The 23,875-nt window shown below is 39.6% G+C and overlaps 1 protein-coding gene across 3 annotated transcripts in view; it reads right to left on the reverse strand.

Moving 5' to 3' along the window:
* The window catches only part of Dcdc2 (doublecortin domain containing 2), a 166,441-nt gene that overhangs the window by 24,639 nt on the left and 117,927 nt on the right, over window positions 1–23,875 (reverse strand). For all 3 annotated transcript variants that reach the window (XM_003468766.4, XM_063259954.1, XM_063259955.1), the window contains exon 9: window positions 6,462–6,562. In XM_003468766.4, the coding sequence (XP_003468814.2) occupies window positions 6,462–6,562 (101 nt within the window). The remainder of the gene's footprint in view (window positions 1–6,461; window positions 6,563–23,875) is intronic.

Here is a 23,875-nt window from a genome sequence, read left to right on the forward strand (position 1 = left end):
AAGTTTTCTCACTGTAGAAGCAAATGTTGATTTTCTTTCATTCATACAGAATTCTCTGAGGGGTACATTTTAATGTTTAATGCCATTTCTCCCAATTAAACACAAATCTACAAACACAGTACCATTTTAAAAAAAAAAAAAACCTTACTGACAATACACAAGAAATCGAGAACTCTGAGCACCCCAGCTCTTTTGAAGGCTTCTGACTTACATGATGCTTATAGAAAGTGGTTTACTAAAAGGCTGTGACTTGAAAATAAAGAACAGTGGGTATATGGTTGGCACATAATCCTCTCAGGAAGTATACGGTTGGCCTATTACTGTCTCTCGGTTAGGGAAACAGTGAAGCTGAGCATCCTCTGTGCAGCAGAATGTGCTGTACTCACAGGATAACGGGACACCTGAGTATCCTCACTTTCTTCCTGTGAGGTGATCAGGGAGGACAACCTGGCTGGCAACCAGGACCGGGGATCCTGGGCCAATGCTACCACCAACAAGCGTGTCTCCGTGGAAGGCAGCTTTTCCACAGAGAGGATGCTGCTTTGATGATAAAATAAGTCATGCAGGCCAGGTTCCCTTCTGGTTCTAAACATTTCACAACTCCACTTAGTAAATACATTTCAATGAAGTAAATTTGAAGATCTGGTCAGAAGAAGCAGCCACCTTCATCTTTCTGAGTGTTTTACTGCATGTGAAAAAGCAGCACAGATGAGCCCTTCGTCTTCCTTCCATTTCCTGAGAGAAGCCACAGGCAATTTCTGATTCTGCATAAGCACCAGGCAGAATAAGTAATGAGACCAACCAAGGACAGGCGCATATTTGATGGCAAAACTCCTGTTTCTAGGTGTAACCTCTAGGCTTCAGATTTATTAAACAGCATGTGCACACCGAGTCACAAGTTAAAATGGCCCCAATGGCTGGACAAATAATAAAAGTGGACAACTGAGTCGGTGGACATTAGGGAGTGTTGTGGCCTGCAATAACTGGAGAATGTGTGGCCCACTAGAGAGATTCAGATGTCAGTAACAAACCCTGTGCCGGCCAGACTGTCTTAGGGAATCTGGTCACACACAGCCAGTTTACCATTCATAGCCTGGGAAGACAACTCACTTTCCTCTAGTCAATTAATATAAAGTGATTTCTGACAATGCTGCAAATTGCACGAATGTGAGCAGTTTATTTTTCTTAGTTCCCTTCTAGTGTCTCTCTAAAGTATTAGTAGAGGCAGTTTTAAAAGGGGGAGCCTATAAGGACCCAAAAGACTGAAAGGAAATAATAACCACAAAATCTGGGGAAAACAAAGCTAACCGAGGGGGCATCAGTGAGAGCAGAGCTGAGCAAAGCAAAATGTCAGTCCACAGAAAAGAAGAACCAGAAAAAAATTTCACAGGACCCTGTGCTGATATCAAGAAAAACAAGTCTCATGACCTAAAGACAAGGCCCTCAACCTTTGCCACAGTCACGTCCTAAAATGCTACCACCAGCTTAACTATGAAGGCAAGATGCTGAAAGATCCTGCTCACAGGGGACAGACGAACACAGAAGAGCAACGCTAAAAGTACCAAACAGTGACTCTCTTTCTCCCTCCCTGAGAACTCTCAGAAGCACCCAGTCCCCCGGGAAGCCCCACTCTATAGTGTAACCACACAGCAAGGGCAGCCTCGATGGTGCGGACAGGGATCAGGTCACAGAAACCAAAAAGAAACTCAAGAATGAAGATAGTGTGGGAAAAGAAAGTGCAGCATAATACAGCCTTAACCTCTGGAAAGACGAGGGAAGCCATTACAACCCTTAAACAAGAATAGGATGCTATCAAAAGGAACGTTCAGAAAATATGGAAGAGCTCTTAGAAGGTAAAGATAGGATAACCAGGAAATTCAGTAAATAAGACTAGAAGTGGTAGAGTACTTGCCTACCGTGTGCAGAGCGCTGATTTCAACATCTGAAACCACACACACAAAAGAGGGGGCAGTAAACAGAAGATAAAAGCTGAGGTTATTTATTTAAAAAATAAAAAAGCTGACAAAGCAGAAAATAATGCATGGAAATGCAAAATAGGAGAAACAATTAGAGGATCAGCCTCAGTCCTATGTACAAATGTTGGAGTTCCACAAAGGGGAAAAGCAGAAAATAAAATTACCAAAGAAATAATTCAATATTTTTTTCCAGAACTCAAAATAAACATTTTCAAAGTAATAATAGCTCAGTGAGTACCCATCAAACATGAAGACCCATGTCATGGGACATAATAGGAAATTTTCAGAATACCAGAAACAGAGAGTCCAGAAATGGACAGAATGTAAGTGTAACAGTTTAGGAAAAATAATATCAAACTTCTTAGCTGCCCTTCCAAATGGAAATCAAAACTGAGCAATGCCTTCAAATGCCGGGAGAAAATATATTGAATCTAAATGTCACACCTAGCCATACCTATGTTCAAGTTTAAGTGGACAAGTAAAGAAGAAGAGACATTTAAAGACAGGAAAATTCTCACAAAAAAAAAAAAAAAAAAGTGGCCCCCATGAAGCTTTTCTCCCAAAATTACGAAAGACGACTGCCATAAGCAATAAAGATGTAACCAGGAAAGAGAAGACATGAAATCCAAACAATAAGGAATCCATCCACGGGAGAAGCAGGGAAATTCCCAAAATAAGGATAAAAGAAAACATGGACCAACTCTAGACAAAGCAGATCTAGAAAGCAGCTAATCAGCTTAGAAAAGAAGGTTCGTGTAACAGTCCATCACCACTGGATGTGCTGACGTTGTGGAGAGGAGATGAGCAGTTCTGACCCAACTGGAGATGGCCTTTAACAAAGACACAGAAAACTAAAGAAAAAATAGGTAATTAATAAATTAAGAGGAAGGGGAAAATGGTTACATCAGAAACAAAATGTAACAAGTACACTGACTAGCTCAGCTAGGAATAATAAATAGTGAGACTACTGTATAGATCAAATAATAATTAAATTAGTAATAAATGGTATTAATATTTAATATTAGATTAATATATTTAAAATTATTAATAATATTGTTAATATTTAATTATTAGATTGAATTAATAATCACTCTAAATTTAGTGGAAAGAAAGAAGAGGAAACTATGTGTGTTTGTTTGCATACACGTGACCTTATTTTTGACTAGTGGGTGAGAGGTAAAAAATAAAATCAATAGATTTACTTCATAAAACTTGAGATGAGAGCAGTTAAAAGAATCTCTATTATTTATGTATGTATTAAAAAAGCATTTTTAAATGCCAATTAAACTATACCATGCCATCATTTGTAAGACTTAAGGATCTCAGAAGTATTAAAGTGAGGAGCTGGTATCGATCTAGCAACATAGCAGTGTATTATTTTCTGAGAAAGAGCTAACCGAGTACAAACCCATTCTCTCTGAAGAACAGGAACTGAGGCGGGGAGGCACTGAACTGGTTGTGATTTTTGTTATGATGCATGTGGAGCTGGTTGACTTTTTTAAATGGTATGTGTGTAACTTTGACTAAAAAGCAAATTTTAAATAAATGAGTAAGAAAATAGTGTGTAACACAACCTTTAATTAACAAAAAAGAAAGACCAAACTTTCTTGGCTCCAGTAATGTTCATGGTGCTGGCAGAAGTAGTAGCCAGAATATCAGTACTTGAACCCAGGGCCCCATTTTCCAATGAGAAGGGTTAAGTTGATAAGTACAGTAGTTTGCATGTCAGAAAAAGAACCATATGCTTGAGGACCCAAATTTTTTTAATATTTTTATTATGGACAAACATGCTTAACATAAAAATTTATTATGCTAACTACCCTTAATTGTAATTCAATAATTAAATCTTTCATAATGGGTAGTAAATCAACCCAAACTTTGCACCATCAGGAGATATTATTTTTTGGGTTGAATTGTTGATTGCTGGTTACATGAATGGTTATACTGTCCAGCTTACTGGACAACAAACAGATCTGACCTCTGCCCCCAAATAACATTTCTCAATCCCATCACTACTGACACATTAAGCTGGGTAATTTTATGTTTGGAGGCTGATTGTATACACGATGGTATAATTAACAGCACCCTTGGTCACCACCCAGTAGCACTGCCCCCCACTCAGACAACTATCCCTGTGGAGACAAAATCTCCTCTAGGTGGGAATGATCATCCCAGAGAAATCCTATCTCTGACCTCCAAGGCCATTCATGCTACAAACATCCTTAAAAAGACAGCAGGGAACAAAGGCAGGCAGTAGTGAGTGGTCCACTCTCAAGAGTTGCAGAGACAAAAGCAGGCCACTGAGTGGGCTTTTTTTTGTTTCATTTGTTTTCCCCAGACCACCTCTATTTTGAAGTTAGGCAGCTCTGCAATCCAGTCCCATTTCCCCTATCTCGTGGCACAAATTAGGCAAGATAATTCACTTCTATGAGTTTACTTTGTTTAGATACACACACACATACACACACATGTTGAATGGGGATAGTAAGATCTCCCTGTCACCCTTGTGTGACACAGTCACAACACAACACGCAGTGCCCGACACTCAGGAGGCACTTAGCAAATCCTACCTACTGTTCAATGCAGAACACCATTGGACCAGGTCCCTTGGAGCTGGTTTTACTACACGGAGCCAGTGAGATTTATGCTAGTTTCTTCACACACTCACTTATTTTTCACAATACTTACAACATACCTGCTTGGAGTAGAGAGCAAGGGTCAGTAGAGAAGAAAGGGCTCTGAACCTGAACCTTCTAAGCACCTTATGCCAGCAAATGAAGCCAACCATCCCAGTGCTATTATCAACAGAGTCAAAGAAGGAAGTGACTCTGGTCCTTTGTTACCCAGCTTTATTTCTTCATCCTGACATCCATGTGTTGATACTGCCATAGCCAATTCATTCTCAGACTCTTTTGTATGCTTGTGACAAACTCGCATTTGTAAGAACCAAGATCTACACACACGCACGCGTACACACACACCTACACGCACAAGGATTATCAGAGATCAGCTCTCCTCCCAACTCAGCAAGTTTATAAGCAAACAAATACCTCTCTCAGATTTTGCAAGTTGTTTACTAAGTGATTAACAGAGAGATTTTTCTTTTACTAATAATACTATGATTCTCTCTTGATAGTTTGACTTTGGAATATAAATTAATCTTGGTTTTTCTATAGCTATTAAGTGTTGTATACACTTGATGATTTTCCTTCTTTGTCTTAAAACATAATATTTAATTATAACTTCACAGAAGACTTAAAATTCTGTTTTCTCTCAGGAAAACTATCTAATAACTGGAATTTATGAAAAACTATTAGTTAGAGCAAATCCCACAAAATAAATTGGATTTTTAAATCTGTGATTTTTAGCACATTAGGCTTTTCACCACAAAGGCGATGCTTGCAGAAAATGCCTGAGGAATAATCAAGCAGCCATCTCGCTGCTACCCTGCTAAGATAAATACAGTTGAGAAGATCATCTATGAAATTTGGTGGATTATGAAATTTGCTTTTAGAAAAGGAAATATCACATAATAGTCAGAGGACAAGTGGCAATTCTCAGTGACTTCCCCCATTTCCCTAGTCTGGGATTGTCATTTCTCCCTCCTCACCTCAACTCAAATCCCCCACCTAGAATTGTAAGAAAGCTCATTGAATTGTGCTTTAAAAAGAAAAACAGAAATGACTTAATTTTTGCATCTTTTAACTAGAATGACTGCTACTTAATTCCTCATATAAATGCATACGTGCTACAGAAACACACATACCCACTCCTCAAAGTACAAAGCTCCTGCTGGGTGTGTTAGTACATGGTTATAATGCCAGCACTCTGTGAGGGCAAGGCAGAGGATAGCCAATACAAAAGTCCAGCCAGGGCTTAGTGACTTCCAGAGACTTACAGAGATTCCATCTCAAAATAAAATATAAAAAGGACTGCGGATGTAGGTTAGTGTGAGGGTCCTGGGTCCAACACCCAGTACTGAGAAAAAAGTACACTGTTCCACTGATCTAAGAAAGAAAATCAATACACATCTAGCAAATATTTGAGTTGCATTTATATAAGCAATTCTTGTGTGAAAAAGAAATGCCAACAACAATTTCAACTGCTCTAAAGGAGAGACTGTGATAGCATTTCTTAAAATGCTCTTCTAAGTGAAAGGCCTTTTTTTCCAGATAAAAACCACAAGCCAATGCCCCTTTTTGTATCAACTATCTCCCCTGCATTTCACACCTAACTCCACCCCCATCTTGCTCTTCAATGCAATTTATTACACCAGGCCATCTTTTGCATTAAAAAAAGTAGACCTTCCAATGGGTGTTCTTTGTAATACTAGGAAGAGCTGTGGGGTGTTGTATTCTGTGTTTAAGGTTCCTGAGTGGTCTGGCATCTTAGAGGGCTTAACAGCATGTGGCAGGTAACTCAAAACTTGAAAGACGACCAGCAGTCACTGGGTTTCACACATATGTTCAATGGCACGGAGATTACCTGGTCGACTGGAACTTCAACCTGAGTCTCTTCATCTTCTTGGACTTCTGCTGCCCCCCGCATTTCAGACCTCTCTGCTCCAGCTTTGAAAATGCCTTCATCTATTTTTGGAGACAAACACACAGTGAAAAATGGAAATCCAATTGTGACATCGTGTGGCTGCATCGTGAAATTACAGCCCAACACCTAATGGCTATTTTTCAGTAGTATTTAAATTCCCCTTAGGTGACAGGATTTGCATATCCCCTAATCCCAGTTCTTCTACGTGTTCACCGAGAAAATGTTTAGGGGGAGCAAAATAAGGTTGACTGAGCAGAGCAGATTTTTGGTAGAACCCTGCTCACCCCGTAACTACAGAATTAAAATCACACCCTGAAAGGGGCTAAGATGGGGACTTCACAGCCAGGGTCTCAGTGCTCTTCCCCTGGTCCTGGACTAGCAATGATACATGCTGCTTTAAAACACTACTTTCAGAAATTTTCCCTTCCCAAGAGGATGCTACATGTCCATCATGCGTTCGTTGCAAAAGAATCATGGAGCTGACCAAAAAAAAAAAAAAATCATTATTTGTTTTGCAGATTTCTACCAGATTTTCACAACCTATGACTTCAAATCCTTATCTATAAAATATAAATTAAATCTCCAAGACTTTAGATTAAGCCCCTTCACCTCTTTCCTTCAGAAAGCAATAATCGCTGCATTCCATCTTTGAAGTAGTTCTAATGTCTTCCCTTGCCCTCTCTTCTCCCGGCCACGTAATCAAAGAATCACAGGACTGTCTGTCATTCTGTCTATCCACTTGCCTCTAGACAGGTTTAACGTCTCAGCCATCCTCACAAATGTTTTTGCTGTCCAATTTTTAAGGTTTTCCAGAGATGGGGATTTTACCTCATTCCCTAGTAATCTATTAAGTATTTGATTACCCCTGTGGTCTAGAAGGTGTGTTTTTTATCTTTTGTTTTAAAGTCCCCTCTGTTTTTGAACAGAAGTGTGTTTCCTAGAGCACAGTTAGTTAGCATACTTTACACGATATTGCTATAGACATGAAAGCACCTCTTATTAAGTACAAAATGTGTTAACATGGGTTAGGGAACAACTACATGTAAGGCACAGTGTGAGTCGAGTGATAAGAGTCTGAGATGTGGATGAGAAGCAGACTGTTTCCAAGCTGCTGACGGTCCGATGCGATTGGGTGAAACCACCACCGCCAAGCAGTACCCAGAGAGAGTTGTAATGGGTAAAGGGTATTGCAGGCATCACAGGAGCTAAGAAGATGCATCCAGGTGAGGAAGGAATGAAAGGAGACGGAGAGAGGGAAAGATAGGAGGGAGGGAGAGAAAGTAGGCGTGTTTGGCTTCATTTCTGCAATTACCTTAGAAGCCAACAATTGTTGCCAGACACTGGCCGGGGCAGACTGCAGTCATGGCTTCTTATACAATGACTTTGTGGATGGCGTGTTGGCACAGAGGAACCTACAGATATCCCAGGATCACGTTCCTAATGCTCACATTCAACCAAACGCTTGACTGGGTCCAGGCAGAGCTAGAAGCAGTTTACATGTGTGTTTTTGGAACAGGCATGCCACCAGAAAAGAAGAACACAATCAACAACAACAAATAAAATAAAACTGAAAGAGCACAGCAACAGAAATCGGCAACCCTATGCTTATAAGCAGCAAGGACACAAGTCAGCAAAGCTCAGCTTGCGTCCAGTGACACAAACACAGAACACAAAGATGAAAAGCATTTGTCCTCCTTGTGGGCAGAGGACCTCTCATTCCTCAGCAAACCGAGATGCTGAAACCACTCTCCAGCAGTGCAGGCTGGAAACCCAGCTGAGGGGAGCAGGACGGCAGATACACAGGAGCCGAAATGGGGCAGAGGGCTCTAGCATTCCCAGGGGGAAGAGAAAGCCCTGTTGGGTTTTCGCATTCACTAAAGCGATCATGTTAAATTAAAGGTGAGGTGATGTATTTAAAGAAAATATATTTTATTATAAATTGCTTATATAAATGTATTTTAGAACTGTAAGAAGATGAAGGAAATAAAAACCTTTCTGATCTCATGACCCAGATGTAACTGTCACTAATATTTTAACACCTCTATGTCTGTCTGTCTGTCTTTCTCTCTCTTTCTCTCTCTTCTTTTTCTCTCCTACTTTGAGTCCCTCATAAAACTGAGATCTTATTGTAAATATAATTTGTAAGTCATTCTTCTGCTTTCCTGTGCCATTAAATGTTCCTTGAAGACAGTAAAATTCAGCGATGCCAAACACTAGCCTCAGGAATGGAAAATATAGAATGAAGAAAACAGAATTTCCTAAACAAATGAGGGGAGGCATGTTGGGGTCACCTAGGCCTCCAGGTCACAGTCGCTGTGGAAGGGTTCACAGCTCTGGCTGCTCCTCTTTGTGCAGACTCTGCCGGTCGCACTCTCTCTCCTCTGAAACCGTGTCTTCCCAGTGTAAGCGCTGCACACTGAGTTCTCATTTGTTGAAATGCAAGAGCAAGGCAGACCCCATTTTTAAATCTTGGTCCTGCCATCCTCCCCCTTACACTGTGCCCAGGGGCTCTGTTCACCCCTGGTCCATCTGGCCCGGCCTCTGGGGAACACTTGGCCTGCAGCTCCTCCACCTCATGCAGGAGGAGACTTCCCCACTGCCACCCTGGACACTCATGCTCACCTCGGCCACAATTCAAGCACACACAGGCACCAGGCATGGCATCGGACGTTGCTTTGCCTGTGCGTCCAGCACCTGCTTCAGCCCCATCGCCTGGGGCAGCCTGCTGGAGGCCTCAGCCCAGGTCACAGCCCATACAGTGTCCCTTTGTCCACAACCAAGGATGATTCCATAACCTGGAAGGGCCAGTGTCTTCCTCCTCCTCTGCTGGCATTCTCTAGCTCTCATGCTTTGTTTAGTCATAGATAAAGGTTAAAAAAAAAAAAAGCAAATCACTATAATTGAGCTCAGGACCTTATCACTCTGCTACATCCCCAGTAATGTTTGGTTTTTTTGTTTGGTTGGGTTTTTTGTTTTGTTTTGTTTTGTTTTGTCTTGCTAAATTGCTCAAGTGCCCAACTGGGTGATCCTCCTACCTCAGCCTCTCAGAATGCTGGGATTACAGGACTGCATCACCACCCTCGAGAATCACACTTCATTTTGTCCATTTCTTGCACCAGTTCTGTTCACCTGTCCCTCAAGCTCTAATAGACACACAAAACAGCACAGCTACAGCTTCTGTCTCTCAGTCCTCAGTCCTAGACATACAAGGTATCAGCCGTGGGGATGACACCCCAAGGTATCATCATGCCTTGAGAAAATGTTGTTAAACTAAAACAACCATACAAAGCGATAAATGGCCTGGAAAGATTATTTACAAGAGAATTTATCTGTGCGTACACTTAATCCATGGCCAATACTGATGGGCTAATATGAATGTTCACAAGGAAATCAGGCCATCAATCCAAAAATTAAAATCACCTGACACACAACAATTGCTAACAAATGCAAACCACAGGAAAGAATTTGGATGATATAATAAGTGCCCTTCTGTCAATGCTGTAGTAAAATACAAGTATAGATGCATTCTGTGGATGGAGCCAAAGGCACAATACTGAACATTTAAGATACCTGTGTGCAAGGGTAGATTCGCACAAGAAATTTGAAAAAAATATCCCAATTTGTGTAAAGGGCAATATTATTCAAACACTGTAAAATCTTAATGCTTTCCTTTTATTATTACCACCAATTTAGATGTACACAGATTGGTGAGTTAGAGCATAATAGAAATTATCCTGTGCAATAGTTATGTAGTTACTGCTGTAGCAGTATCAGGCATCCTAACCACATCTCAGGAGGACAGACGTGCGGAGAAGTGTTCAGTTACCAGAGAGACACAGAAATAGTTTAGCATCACTCAGGATATTCACAGAGACAGCAATTTAGTCTCACTCCATGCCAACATCAGCGGTAAAGGGCCCTCTTTGCCACGGACTGCCCACCTAATACTTTTGATGTCCTATAATAATCTGCACACATTCAAGATTTCTGGGCTGGGGATGTAGCTCAGCAGCACAGCACCTCCTGGCAAGAGTGAGGTTGTGCATCCAATCCTCTATCAAAAAAAAAAAAAAAAAGAGATTTCTTCAAAGTCTAAGTATTTTTTCTCTTCATGAAGTTATTTCTTCTATTCATCTATTTTTTTTTTTTTTTTTTTTGAGACAGGGTCTCACTATGTAGTTCAGGGTAGCCTTGAACTCACTGAGTGGCCCAGGCTGAGCTCAAACTCAAGGTGATCTTCCTGCCTGCCAAGTGCTGCAATTACAGGTATGTGCCACCATGCCCAGTAAAAATTAATTCTCATGTATCAGGGCTTTGCTTCCTCTAAAATTTACTGCACACAGTAAACACAATAGCAGAATTCTTGCTCATCATAGAAAAGCAGCCTTTCCGCTTATAGTTAGGAAAGTCAGGTTCTTGGGTAAAATGCTGGCAGGATGATACATGCTCTTGGAACACGCCTTCCTAATAGAGCACCTGGTGCTCAGCTGTCTGCAGTCCCCACGCTCACTGTCCCACTCTTCCTTGCTTCGTCTAACTCAGCTCTGCAGCAGCATCCAATAGGAACCATTCTCAAAATTATCAGTGATCACAGTGATGACCATTGTTATACAGTCATTCACTTGATGTCTTAGTAATTTTAAGCGCTTCTCTTTCCCTCCCTCTCTTTTGGCCCCTCTCCACTTCACTTTTTGGTGTCAGCAGCAGCTTCCTCTAAGTCTCCTTGGCCAGCCTATTATCTCTTCCTCAACTTGTGTCAAACCACCCAGAGCAGCATCATGTGTTTGCTTCCTTATCTATACATTCTGTGCAGATGATCTCAGCAAGTCCATCATTTGGAAACTGTCAGTGGACCAGTAATTCCCTAATATATTTCTCTAGTCTTGGTATCGTCACAGATTTCTCAGACATATATATTTATCTAGTTGCCAACTTTTGCATCTCACCTTGGATGTCTACTAGAAATCTTAACCTAAACATGGCCAAGAAACACCCTAAGCTGCCCATCCCACATATTTCTTACTCCAGGGAATGTCAACACTTCTCAGTTCCAAACTCTAAGCATTATCTTTATTTCCTTCTTGCTTGTATCTCTATCCATTCCATCTTTAAATTTTATCAGTATAATCTTTCTAAAAATATTTTCCAGTGGAACCTTTGAATATAGGAACACCTCATCTGGTCTTTTCTTATCACTATTTTGCCCTTCATCTTGTTTCTTCTTTGAAAAATACATCCAAATAGTAACAGTTACAAGCTACCGATGATACAACAGGAAGGACACAATAGTATCCGGCTGCACCAACCCGAGGCTGTTTATTTCCATATTTCATGTTATATGAGGAAATTAAAGTTTCAAATGGCTTATATAAAAAAATAAAAATAAATATACATCCCAAATCTATTCATTTATTCTGCCTCTACTCACCCACTTGGTCTACTCAGGTATGTGTTGGATGGGATATTAGAATAGTGAACAAACTGGGGTCCCTCTTCTTCCACTCCTGCTGTCCTGTACTCTCCACATCACAGCCAAGTGATTTAGCAGAAATAAAAATAGTTTAATTTATTTCACAGTTTAGACTGTCCAACGTCCTTCTATCACACAACTGAGACACATCACTTTCTCCCCCCTCTTAAAGTCTCCTGCACTGACCTTCACTTGACTTGCAACAGAAAACTTATATCCTCCTTCAGGTTTTGTTCTTATTACACCCTCTGCCTGGAATACCCTTTCTCTCTTTCCACACTGGGCTACTTGTTGCTGCTCTGAGATCAGAAAGCCCTCTTGTTCCCCTCCCAGTAGCCGTTCATGTTGCCCTGTGTTAACTCTGTGCCCTTCACTCATCCTAGCTGGTTTGTTGGTTTGTTTGGTGAGTCACTCGCTACCGCTGGGTAAGCTCCAGGAAAGCAAATGTCTCCTCCACAGCATCCACTGCTCCCTCCTCAGGGCGGAGCTCAACACAGAGAGGACCTTAAAGGGATATGCTGGAAACACTCAGGAGAATTTGTGACATTCAGATAGGTTATAAGAGCCCAACAAATTAAAAACCACCAGCCTAATCCACTAACAGTTGGGTTCTTACAGGGGTTTTCCCCAAGCTAGCCATGTTTGACAGTATGACAGTTGCATGAGAGTAGGAGAAAAACCTGAGATTTGAAGAAAAAGAAGACTGAGGTGCAGCCTTACAGGAATCAGCAAATGATACGTGAAACGCAGTATAATAGTCCCCAAAGATGCCCGCTGGCCTAATCCTCAGGATGCTCCATTGCATGCAAAGGGGAGCTCAGATTACAGACGGAATAAAGTGCTAAGGATCTGACCCTGAATTAAAGAATAATTATGGATTATCCAGGTCCACCCAGTGTAGCACAGTGACTTTTGTCAATGAAAGAGTAGGGAGGATAATCCAAGTGAGAGAGATATAGTGTCAGAAACAACTGAGATGTCCACTCTGGCTTTGAAGACACAAGGGCCAGAAACCAATGAGGGCAGACTGCCTCTCGGAACTGGAAAGCACCAGGATACCAATTCAACTCTACGCCCTCTATAAGAAATACAGCCAAGAGGCTTGATTTTAGCCTAGTGAGGCCCATTTTGGAATTTCGACTTTCAGAATTATATTTGTGATATTCACAAGCCAAATGTATGGTAATCTTTTACGGTCATAATAGGAAGCTAATACACAACATGTCTAAAGCTGATTTAGACAGAAAGCTGATCTAGACAGAAAATCAGACAGTAGCCACCACAAATCCTCCTGTGAGTCCTGCGGATGCATGTGGACAGGAGCAGTCAGCTCAGACACCTGGTCATCCTGATGATCAGAAGGAATCAGAAAACCCTCCTCGGGATTCGCCTGGTATTTTCCTTCCCTAACTCCTTTCCCCTTCCCGTACAAGGTATAAACCATAACCATCACCCCCAGACACCCACGTGTCTGCCAGAAGAAAAGGGATTAGGTATTTTCAGGCTTCCCCTGCTCTGAAACCTTTGTAATGAAAGCCATTTGCTAACAAACTAAAGAGCAAGAATGAATTTGATACACAATACTGCACTCATTCAATTACTCCACGAAGGATCAAACGCAGTGCTTGGATGCACACCGCACCAAATTCTGCTCTAATCTTTTTTTCTTTGAATTGTGAACAGACTTTTTAGTGTATATATATTACACAGTAAAGCAATAGCAAGCACTCTAGTAAAAATAAAAATGCACCTCAATTATTTTTCACTTATGTCCTATGAATTGCAGTGTGTAAGCAATGAGAGCAGAATACCTGAGAGCAGGAGTCATAGCATCCCTGCACCCTGCATGCTGAGCACGCAGATGCTTCCTCTCCTCAAGAAGGAAACAAACGTTTGTATGTTTCAGCCTCTGCAGCTACAAGGCCAAAGTGAAAGCATTTCCTAACTATAATGCATTGGTACTTCAGCTCAATAACAGTGCAATTCTTTAATGTCATCACATAAGAAAAGTCATCAAACAATATATCATATGTTAAAGGAACTAATGATAATATTTAAAACCAACAAGCTTGCTTGCTTACAAGAATCATTGAGTCACTTGTAAATAATATTATGTGCAATTTTTAACACAATTAATGTTTGAAAACAACTTAGTGTTGAAAAACTGGTTTTCAGACAATGTTTGAAACCAATCAGAATAATTAAGAAGAAAAATAACATCATGATGACCAATTCTAAAGACTTGTGGAGATCTAAGTTGTGTGTATTGAGACAATGGTAATCACAGCACTCAGGGAAGCTGAGGCAAGTTTGAACCTATCACAGATAATTTAGTGATTTAGTGAGATATTGTCTCAAATGGTTCAAAAATTAAAAAAGAGTTAGAGATGTAGGTCAGTGACAAGACTCTAGGTTCAGTCTCAGTAGCAGAAGAGGAAGAGTGGGAGGAGAGGAAGGGAGGGAGGGAGGAAGGACGGAAGGCAAAGGAGGAGGAAAGGAAGTGCAGAGGGAGAGGAAGAAAGAAAAGGAAAAGAAAGGAAAGGAGCAGACGAACAGAAAGGAAGTCGAGATATGCATTAACCAAAAAGTTAAGTATGACCACATGTGTGTTCCTCTGATGTATTACTGAGACTACCTAATAAAAATATTAAATCAAAAATTTTACATGTTAATTTTAAAAAGCTCATGAAAGCCAGTAGATTGCTAGGGAAAGTGTGGAGACTAAGGACTTTATGGCTTTGAATATATAAAACAATATTCTAAGAAGAAAAAACATAGATCTATTTAGAAAGAAATATTCCTTATCTGTTATATCAGGCAACAAAGGCAGAAATAAAATTAAGATCATAAGAAGATGGTCCAAGCACGCTCATTAGCTTAATGCTAATATACACTACATTCCTATGTAAAATATACAGAATTTCTCTACTACTCTTCACTGCAATTTTGTCGTTATAAGTGTATTACTGAAAATTAAAGCATTTCCAGAAATATGACACAGAAGAAATCAGAGTTTATGAAGTTTAGCACGTAGCAAGGTGGGGGGAAGATTCACATACAAACATCCTCAGATCCTACTTACAGCCCACACAGTATCCCACCTCCAACCTCCCCTCTGAATTAATGTGCAGGACCACAAGGAAGACTGAAAAGCTAATCAAAGACAACTGACACTCTGAATGTGGTTAATTTGGCACAGGGATAAAGTCTAAAAATTTTAAATCATTAGTCTTCTCCCTATGTTTCGTTATGCCCCATGAGCTCAAATAGAAACTTTTTCCAGAAACAAGACTATCACATCATATTTTTCTTTAGAAATTTGCACTGTTACATGAAAATGGCTTCCTCTGTACACTTAATAGAAGTTGAGTTTTTGCTGCATTTTAGAATATATGCATTTTTTTCTACTCCCCAACTCCCACTCCCGGATACTAAATGTCATTTGTTACAGAACTGATGTATAAATTTCACTATTAGATATTTGCATGGAATTGATTTCTAACCACCACAAGAATTTTATCTTCATTTTAAATGGATGTAGCAAAATATTCTAAGTGCAGATACAAAGCAAAAGTAGGATGATTATCATTGATTTCCTCTGAACACAGGTAATTTGGTTCTTATCTCTTCATTTAGATTTACTCTTTTGTGACAGAAATGTTTTAGATTTTCACCAAAATCAAAAGTACTCAGAGTATGATGATTAAAGTATACATTTATAACACATAACTTATGCTTGTGTATTTTATGACATATATGAATTTTGATACAGTTTCTAAAGTCTGCATCAGATGTGTGGGGCTTAGAATAATAAGGTACCTCCAACTAGGTTTACCTAAACCAAGTACATTTAGTATTACTTTTTCATTTCTAACCTTGTAGTCCTATAAAAAATATGCTTCAAATTAGTATTAAATCATCAGAATAAGTGAATCCTTCCCCCTTTGTACCCCAGTGACCTAAAATTACTAATAAGTGGCCTAACATCCACAATTCTTGCTCTTAATTCTGTTTGATCCAACTGTCTCCAAATGATCATGCATATTTAAGTCTAACAGAGACACACCTATATCACCTTTTTCTCTAGAAAATTTAACAGGATAACAAAGAGTTACTCATGGCTACCCTCGGATGTATTTTCATATAGCAGAAATGCATAGTCTTTTACATTTTTGTCATTCATTCATTCAGTCATTTAGAAAACATTTGCTGAGCCTTCTCAGACTTAAGCACACTCTGGACACACCCCATAAAAGGTGAACAAGAATCTCAAGGTGCTTACTATCTATGGAGGATGGGGAAAATATCAATTGCCCAGAATGAGAAGTGTAGTATGTGCTACACAGGGAAAACAGAAATGTAGGAACAGTGAATGGGCAGAGGAGATGACAGTCAAAGGTTCCTGAAAGACAGAAACTACAGGAGGAAAACCCAGAGAATAATCCAGAGGAAGGCATTTTGGACAGACAGATCAGCACCTGCAGAGGCTTGGAGGCTCCACGTCTGTGTCCCAGGAACTCACAGGGCACCGGCTGCAGCAATCATGTGAGGCTGGGATATGAAGTCAGCAAGTGAAGGTTCAGAAAACCTTATCTGACATGGTCAAGAATCTGAACTTGACCACGAAGAGGAGGAAATGAAGGACTGTATTCAGGAAATGGGCCGCCCAGGACTGGAAGAGTCCTGAAGTAAGACTGCCTGGACAGATGCTGGTGAGGACTGAGGGCTGGCTATGCGTGGAAGCAGAAACGTGGGAAGTGCTACTATGGCTATGTCGGATGACAGTGCTGAGGAGGAGACATCAAGTTAGAGTGAGAAGACTAGAAACCAAAACCTGGAATGTGGACTAGACAGAAGCCACACAAAGCTGCCATGGCTGCCTCCATGTCCTGAATCAATTTGAAGCATTTGCCCTGTACAGTCATTTTATCCCTGGAGAAGTGCCAGAAGTCACATGGCGCTAGATCCAATGAATAAGACAATGAGGACACACAAGAATGCTTTATGAGCCTGTCTATTTACTGGATGACATTCAGCATTGCCATCCACAATATTTTTGATTAGACCTTGCAACGACACTTATGAAAGAAGAATTCCAGAACTGCTCCAGAAAGTAGCAAGAACAATAGGATAAACGTGTTTGAAGGGAGATGGCATATTTTGACAGGTTCATCCTTTGCATATCACAAGCAGGAAAAGTGTTTAGTATACCTCCTCCGAGCAACACAGTCCATCTCTTCTAACTCCCGCCCCTCATGAGGCCCTCACAGACATCAGCACCATAAAGCTGTTGTTCAACCTGTGTCTCATGAAATCCACACATTTTTACAGGAAAGCAAACAATTCCCACTCACTTGTGACTAAGTTAAACCAAAACTGTTCATCTTAAAAGTGTAAGTTTTATTGGGACTATATCTCATGAATACACCCAGTGTTCTTGCTTTATCTAGTGGAGTCTAAACCTCAGCTGAAATGCAACATAGTAATTCATTTCTGGGGTGGGGGCTGAGGGCGGCTGGACGGGAAAGAGAGAAATCTACTGTGCAGTACAGTACTTATCCAGGACCCAAGGAGCTCCCCTCTTCACCACTGGGAAAGCATTCTACCGACAGGGTTGGTAACATTGCCTTCCAATGGAGAACTAGAAATTTTTTGAAGCATAAGAAATATTTTTTAAAGTGAAGCTAAAAAGAATCAAATTCATAAAATCACCTACAGTTTCTTAAATTTAATGCAGAACATTGAAGTGGTTCTCTAAGTTTCCAAATTAAATATACAACATATATTGTAGACATTCAAAACCTAGCTCAAATATAAAAATAAATGTTTTCAAGAGTTAGTGGTTAATCTTAAATTATTGCAGAATTATAGCTTTGATAAACTAAGGCTCCCAAAGCTACTTTAAAACACTAGCAATAATGTGTTTTTTTTAAAAAGTGTTTAATGCCAATGCTGCTGTTAAGTAGAAAGCGAGTGATTCCACACTGAAAGCTAATCGAGCTCTGAGTCAGTCCTGGTGGGAACCGTGGTCCTCGCTCAAGGTGGAGTGGCACACAGCAAGAATGCACACGTCAGTCATCCTGAAGAAAGGAATTTGTTGCCACCTAATCTAACCAACACAAGTAATGTGCCTGAATTGCTCATTACATCTGAGTGAGAGCATCTGAAATGCAACTATTTCAGCACGTCACGGGCAGTGTGTGTCTACTTGTCAAAACAATCAAAGCAAGATCTTAGCATTTCAGGTGTTTGTAGATCTGCCACATAAGAGAAGGATAAAATTTGAACAGAGTGGATACCTTGCTAATTATATAACAGCCTAACGTAAATGGAAGTTATAATGAGCTCATATTAACATCTTTTTTGCCTTTATTTATTTGCAGTACATAATGATTACATTTGTTGTAGGGAATTAGTATATGTACATAACACATTTCAATTCCCTTTTTAACTCCTTCCTCCCACATAAAGTGAAACTTTTCAAGAATTAGATTCATTTATTTATCTTACAAGACCTTATAAAGTTAATTATCATATCTTATAAGACCTTATAAAGTTAATTGTCATACTAACCTGTATGACATTTATACTAAGTCAAGGTACACTTTTAGATGCATTATCTGCTCTGGATTACAATATCTTTTTTCCTATCTTTTCAATTGTCTTTTATACTGAATTTTTCATTTAAAAAAAAACGCACGTGACACTTAAGCTCATCTGTATGAGTTACTTGACTGAATATTATGGTCTCAAAGTGCATCCGTTTTCCTACAAATGATGTAAGTTTCTCCTTCTTTACGGCAGGGTTGTATTCCATTGTGTATAAATACCACATTTTCTTTATCCATTGATCTGTCAAAGGACATATAGGCTGTTTCCAAGATTTAAATGTATGAATGATGCTACCACAAACATGGGCATGCATACCATGGCCTGATGTCTTTAGGAAAATACATAGAAGGGGACTAGCTAAGTCAAATGGAATTTCTATTTTTAGTTTTTTGAGGAATCTCCATGCTGATTTCTATAATGGTTTTATCAGTTTACAGTCCCACCAACAATGGAGAAAGGTTCCTTTCTGCCAAGGCCTTACCAGCATTTGTTGTTGGTTGACTTCTTGATGGGAGTCATTCCTTCTGGAGTGAGATGGAATCTCAGTGTTGTTTTAATTTGCATCTCAAATGCCCAGAGACTTTGCACGTTTTTTCATGTATTTATTGGCCATTTCTACTTCATCTGAGAAGCAGCTACCATTTCAGATGCCAATTTTAACTGGGTCTTTAAATTTGGAGGGTCTAATGTTTTTTGAGTTTTTTACACATTGTGAATAGTAGTTTTTTCCTGAGGAGTATCTGACAAAAGAAAGTTCCCATTCTGTAGGTCGTCCCTTCGCTCTTGATGATTTCCTTTGCTGTGTGGCATTGTAATAACATCTTTAACTACACAGAAAGTCTACAGTTCAAGGAGCTGCTATCAATAAACAGCACATAAAAACAAATTTTTCCCATAAGATAATTTCCCTGCAATATCTTACCATGTTCCAAATTCTAGTTAAAATAATCTATGTTCACTGAAACAATTGTACTGAATCCCATTTTAGGATGGTTACTCTACTACAGATATGTTCACAGGTAAGCAATCCTTGTAAACATTTACATAAACTGCCAAATCATCAGTGGGAGAACAGATCACAGTAGGCCCAACTAATGGCAGAAGTATGCAGAACAAGCCTAAAACAGTCTCTCTGTTGCAAAACTATTGAGAAAGTAAATTCAAGCCTGCTCCACTCGAATCAGCCAGCATTTCTCTCACTTTGATTTGATGCTGCTCCAACGACAGATATTGACTGAGCATCCACTAGATTCTCTGATCTTTTTAATACTATATCATGAATTGGGTCTATGCCTATCACAGAAATGCATGTGTGTTGTATTTTAGAAAAGATAAGAAACTATCTTATTAGCATATTAACCTGTGGTTCAATGTCATCATACAATACTTTATTCCAAAAGAAATAATTCTGGCTTCTTATCTTTCAGGTATTCTTATTTAACTCTTAACTAATGAATGAGAAATACTAGTTTTTTACTTATATTCATGAGAGTGTGGAGCAAACTTTCTTTGGATTTTCCATAGACTATAATTTGTTTAATATTTTCATTATATTAAATGTATTATCAGTTAGTTTTCACTTGGTTATTATAGTATTTTATATACTCCCAGATATAATTAAACACAAACATTAATTAACCTAAGAAAATATTTATTTTAAAATAAATGCAAACACTGCTGTAGTCAAGAAACATTTTTTCTTCAGCATTTAGGGGACAACATACAAATTAATAACTACTAACACTGATGATGATTAATACTGGGTACTTATGATAAACACTCTTAGCAGGTTATATATATTAACTTAATGCCTATAACAGTTTTATGAATAATTATTGCTGTTACCTGCATTTTATAGAAGAGAAATGGAAATTACTCTCAATTTCATAGACAGCAAGAGATGGAAGCAGGACTGAGACACAGAAATCTGACACAGGAGTCAACTAGCAGTTACAGTGATGCACAATAAGTGAAACCAGCAACAGAGTGAACAGGCGACCCGCAGAATGAGAAAAGTCTTTCTGCCACCTACGCCTCAGGCACTCGGAAGGGGAAGGAGGGAATGTAGGGCTAAGAGGGTGAGAAACTCTGAACTCACACAGAGGAAGCACATGCCAAAAAGATGAAAAATACATCATTTGAAATAAGTCAAAATTGTAGGACCATGTTTGGTAATAAGCATTGGAGGAACATGAGAATATAGAAGTACCAACTTAAAACTCACTGGCAACAGAGCATAGAACAGAAGGCGTGAACTTAGGTCTGGGTGAGCCTTGGAGGAAGTCAGACAAAGAAAAGTTTCACCTGATTTTTGGTTAATGCATAGAAAGCTGAGAACTTTATCTGTGAGCTTTTCTTTTACAAATTTAGCATGATGTTGAATCTTCTAACCACTTCTTAGGAAAATTTTTCATCCAGGTAAAGTAAAACTGTTTTTTCCTAGCAGGGTTTAGCAGTTGAAATCCTTCCATAAAAGGCATACTTGCCAAAATAGCCACAGGATTAATACCTGATTATATCAGAAGTCCTCGTGGAAATAAAAATGTTAATGTGAGCTATGACTGAAGCATGCATGAATACACCGTGTGAGAGCATCCATAACCGCTTTATTCCTAGTTCCAAAGACAAAAGCAAGAATTTTAATTTCAGAGTACAAAATTCTAAAGAACTATTTTCTTTAGATGTTTCTAAGCTTATGTAGATTTTTTCATTGAAAAGTAGATTTAAAAATAGCAATAGCATTAGATATAGCTATAGATATCAGCCATAAGTATAGTAATTTCATATCCGTAAGGCAATAGTATCAAGTAGAATACAAAATAAAAATAATCAAAAGTTTTAAAGCTTTAAATATGAAGTCACACCGTTTTACCATAATAAAAGCCATTTTTATTTTCAGTTGTATTGGCTTATGTGAATATATTTTCCTTTTTTTAATAAAAAGTTGAATTCTTATGAAAAGGCTGCTTAAAGCATGTGTGTATAAAAAAAAGATTTTCTCCTTTTCAAAAGTCAATGGACAAGTGAATTCAGCACACATTTAATGAACTCCACAGCTGCATTTAAGTGGAATCTGGCAAATCTCTATCAAGAAGCTCTGGCAAAAGTTTTTGAGTCAAGAGACAGTTCGTAATATCATTGAAACAGCGTCTAACTGAATTGACTTCATTATGAATACAATTCTAAGAATATTCACACAGTTCAATTGTACATTTAAATGTATCCTGCATTGTTCTCGAATCATTTTAAACTTCCCATTGTAAAAGTAGACGATGGGAATATATGCAATGGTCTCACACAGTCACAACATACAGGCAGGTTGGGAGCTTCTGCACGGGTATAAGTTCATGTATGAGCAGGGCTAACCTCATGCAATCACAAAGCACTTCTTGCTTGAAATGACTTTGAGGAGCCTTTATGTTGTGCATCAAGCACCTTCTCTCACTTTCCCACTCTAACCATTTAAGACTGTTATACAGATGGCATCAGTTTTACCTGAACTTCCAAAAGGACTTTGGAAATCAGAGATGGTACATACTTTCAAATGAATAATTGAATACATGCAAAAATGATAGACTATCCCCAGAAGAAATCTCTACATTAAATAAACAACCCATGTAAATGTTTTGCACATCTGACTTGCTTCCCTGAATTTATTAGCCTGTAAAAATAAACCATAAATTGCATTGCATGAGGTGCATGCCAAACAGGCTCTTTATAAATTGTGTGTGTGTGTGTGTGTGTGCACGCGTGTGTGTGTGTAGCTAACAAGAGTTGTCCTGTGTCTTTGTAACCACAACAATGGCACTTCTAAAGAAAAGTAAAATTATTAGAGAGAGAAAGTGATTGTGACTACTACTCATTTGAAAGTGTTTAAAAGCAAAAACTTAAACTTCACTGGACTGAGCTTTTCTCGCCAGTAAGAAACGAAGGTGAGAAGTGCTTTTTCTAATGTACTAGTTGGCCTTGATGTCATCCCAGACCTTCCTCTTAACTCAGAGAACTGACAATTTGAACCATTCACAGATGCCTGCCTAGAACAGGTTCCCATCAACCTCTCGGGACAGAAAAAAAGAAAAGATCAACAGAGCCACAAGAAATGGGCTGTTTTCCAGGATTCCCATCTCTAAGCAGTCCTTCCTTGCTTCCTTCCTTCCTTCTTTCCTTCCTTCCTTCCTTCCTTGCTTGCTTGCTTCCTTCCTTCCTTCCTTAATTCCTTCGTTTCTTTCTTTCATTCACTTATCCTCCGAGTGCCAGCTCAGTACTAACTGCTGCATCTGCACCTCAGGCATTTACAGCATACCAAGAACATGGGAGAGTCCTTGCTTTGGGGGGAAATGGCCATCTGTGCAAATCAGTACCCTGTTTCCCAGTGGTCCAATAGGCATCTACCTGGGTATGATGGCACTCCAAGGGCAGAGAAGAAGGATGTGAGAGGAGATGATGCCTGCACAGGACCCGAGCAAGATCCCAAGGGGGCAGAATCACCTGGTCAGACACATTTGAGGAGCTGCAAAGTGACACCTCATGTGAAGCAGTGAGGTGAGCACAGGGGCCCTGAAAGACAAGGCCCACAAGTGGCAAGAGCAGCAGGATCGAGAGCTCTGCAACCACCTGGAGTTCAGCCCTGAAGGAGGACAGGTCTGACAGGGTCTTAAGCAGAAAAGGTATAAGCTGAGACTTGAGTTTTAGAAAGGCTAGTTTAGAAGCAGGTTAGATCTGAGCTGTCCTGGGAAAAAGCAGGAAGCAGTTGGGACCACAAAGGTGGATCAGTGTGTTCACCAGAGAAATTGCAGGAAGGCGGAGGTGGCAGGGGGAGTAACACTGAGACCTTGACACTGAAGGAGAAGTCAAGTAAACACAGTGAAAAAATCAGAGGAGACTCACAGGGCCACCCACGTCCCAGTACAGACACACGGCCTGTGAAAACAGCGAACCATACAGTCCACTGACAATAACATTTTCCCGAGTTTGTTTTATACCAGGTACTTGACACAAGCACTCAATACTTACAGGGCTATAACTATGATAATAACTATTACATTATCTCATTTCAGAGCCGAGGAAATTAAAGCAGAGATCATCTAAACAACCTGTCCAAAATTATACAATTGTTGGGTAAGAGCCACTTACATGGGACACCTGGGGAGGAAAGAACTGAAAAGTGAGTCTGGCATGTGGAGGCATAAATTGTAGATACAGTAAAGGGAAAGTGTTCTTTTACAACAAGCAATGAAATCTGGGTCACTACTGACATGATCTGCTCAGTTTT

This window comes from Cavia porcellus, unplaced genomic scaffold, assembly GCF_034190915.1.
Source record: "Cavia porcellus strain 051 isolate PalLab524CR breed Dunkin Hartley unplaced genomic scaffold, mCavPor4.1 scaffold_13, whole genome shotgun sequence".
Lineage (NCBI taxonomy): Eukaryota > Metazoa > Chordata > Mammalia > Rodentia > Caviidae > Cavia > Cavia porcellus.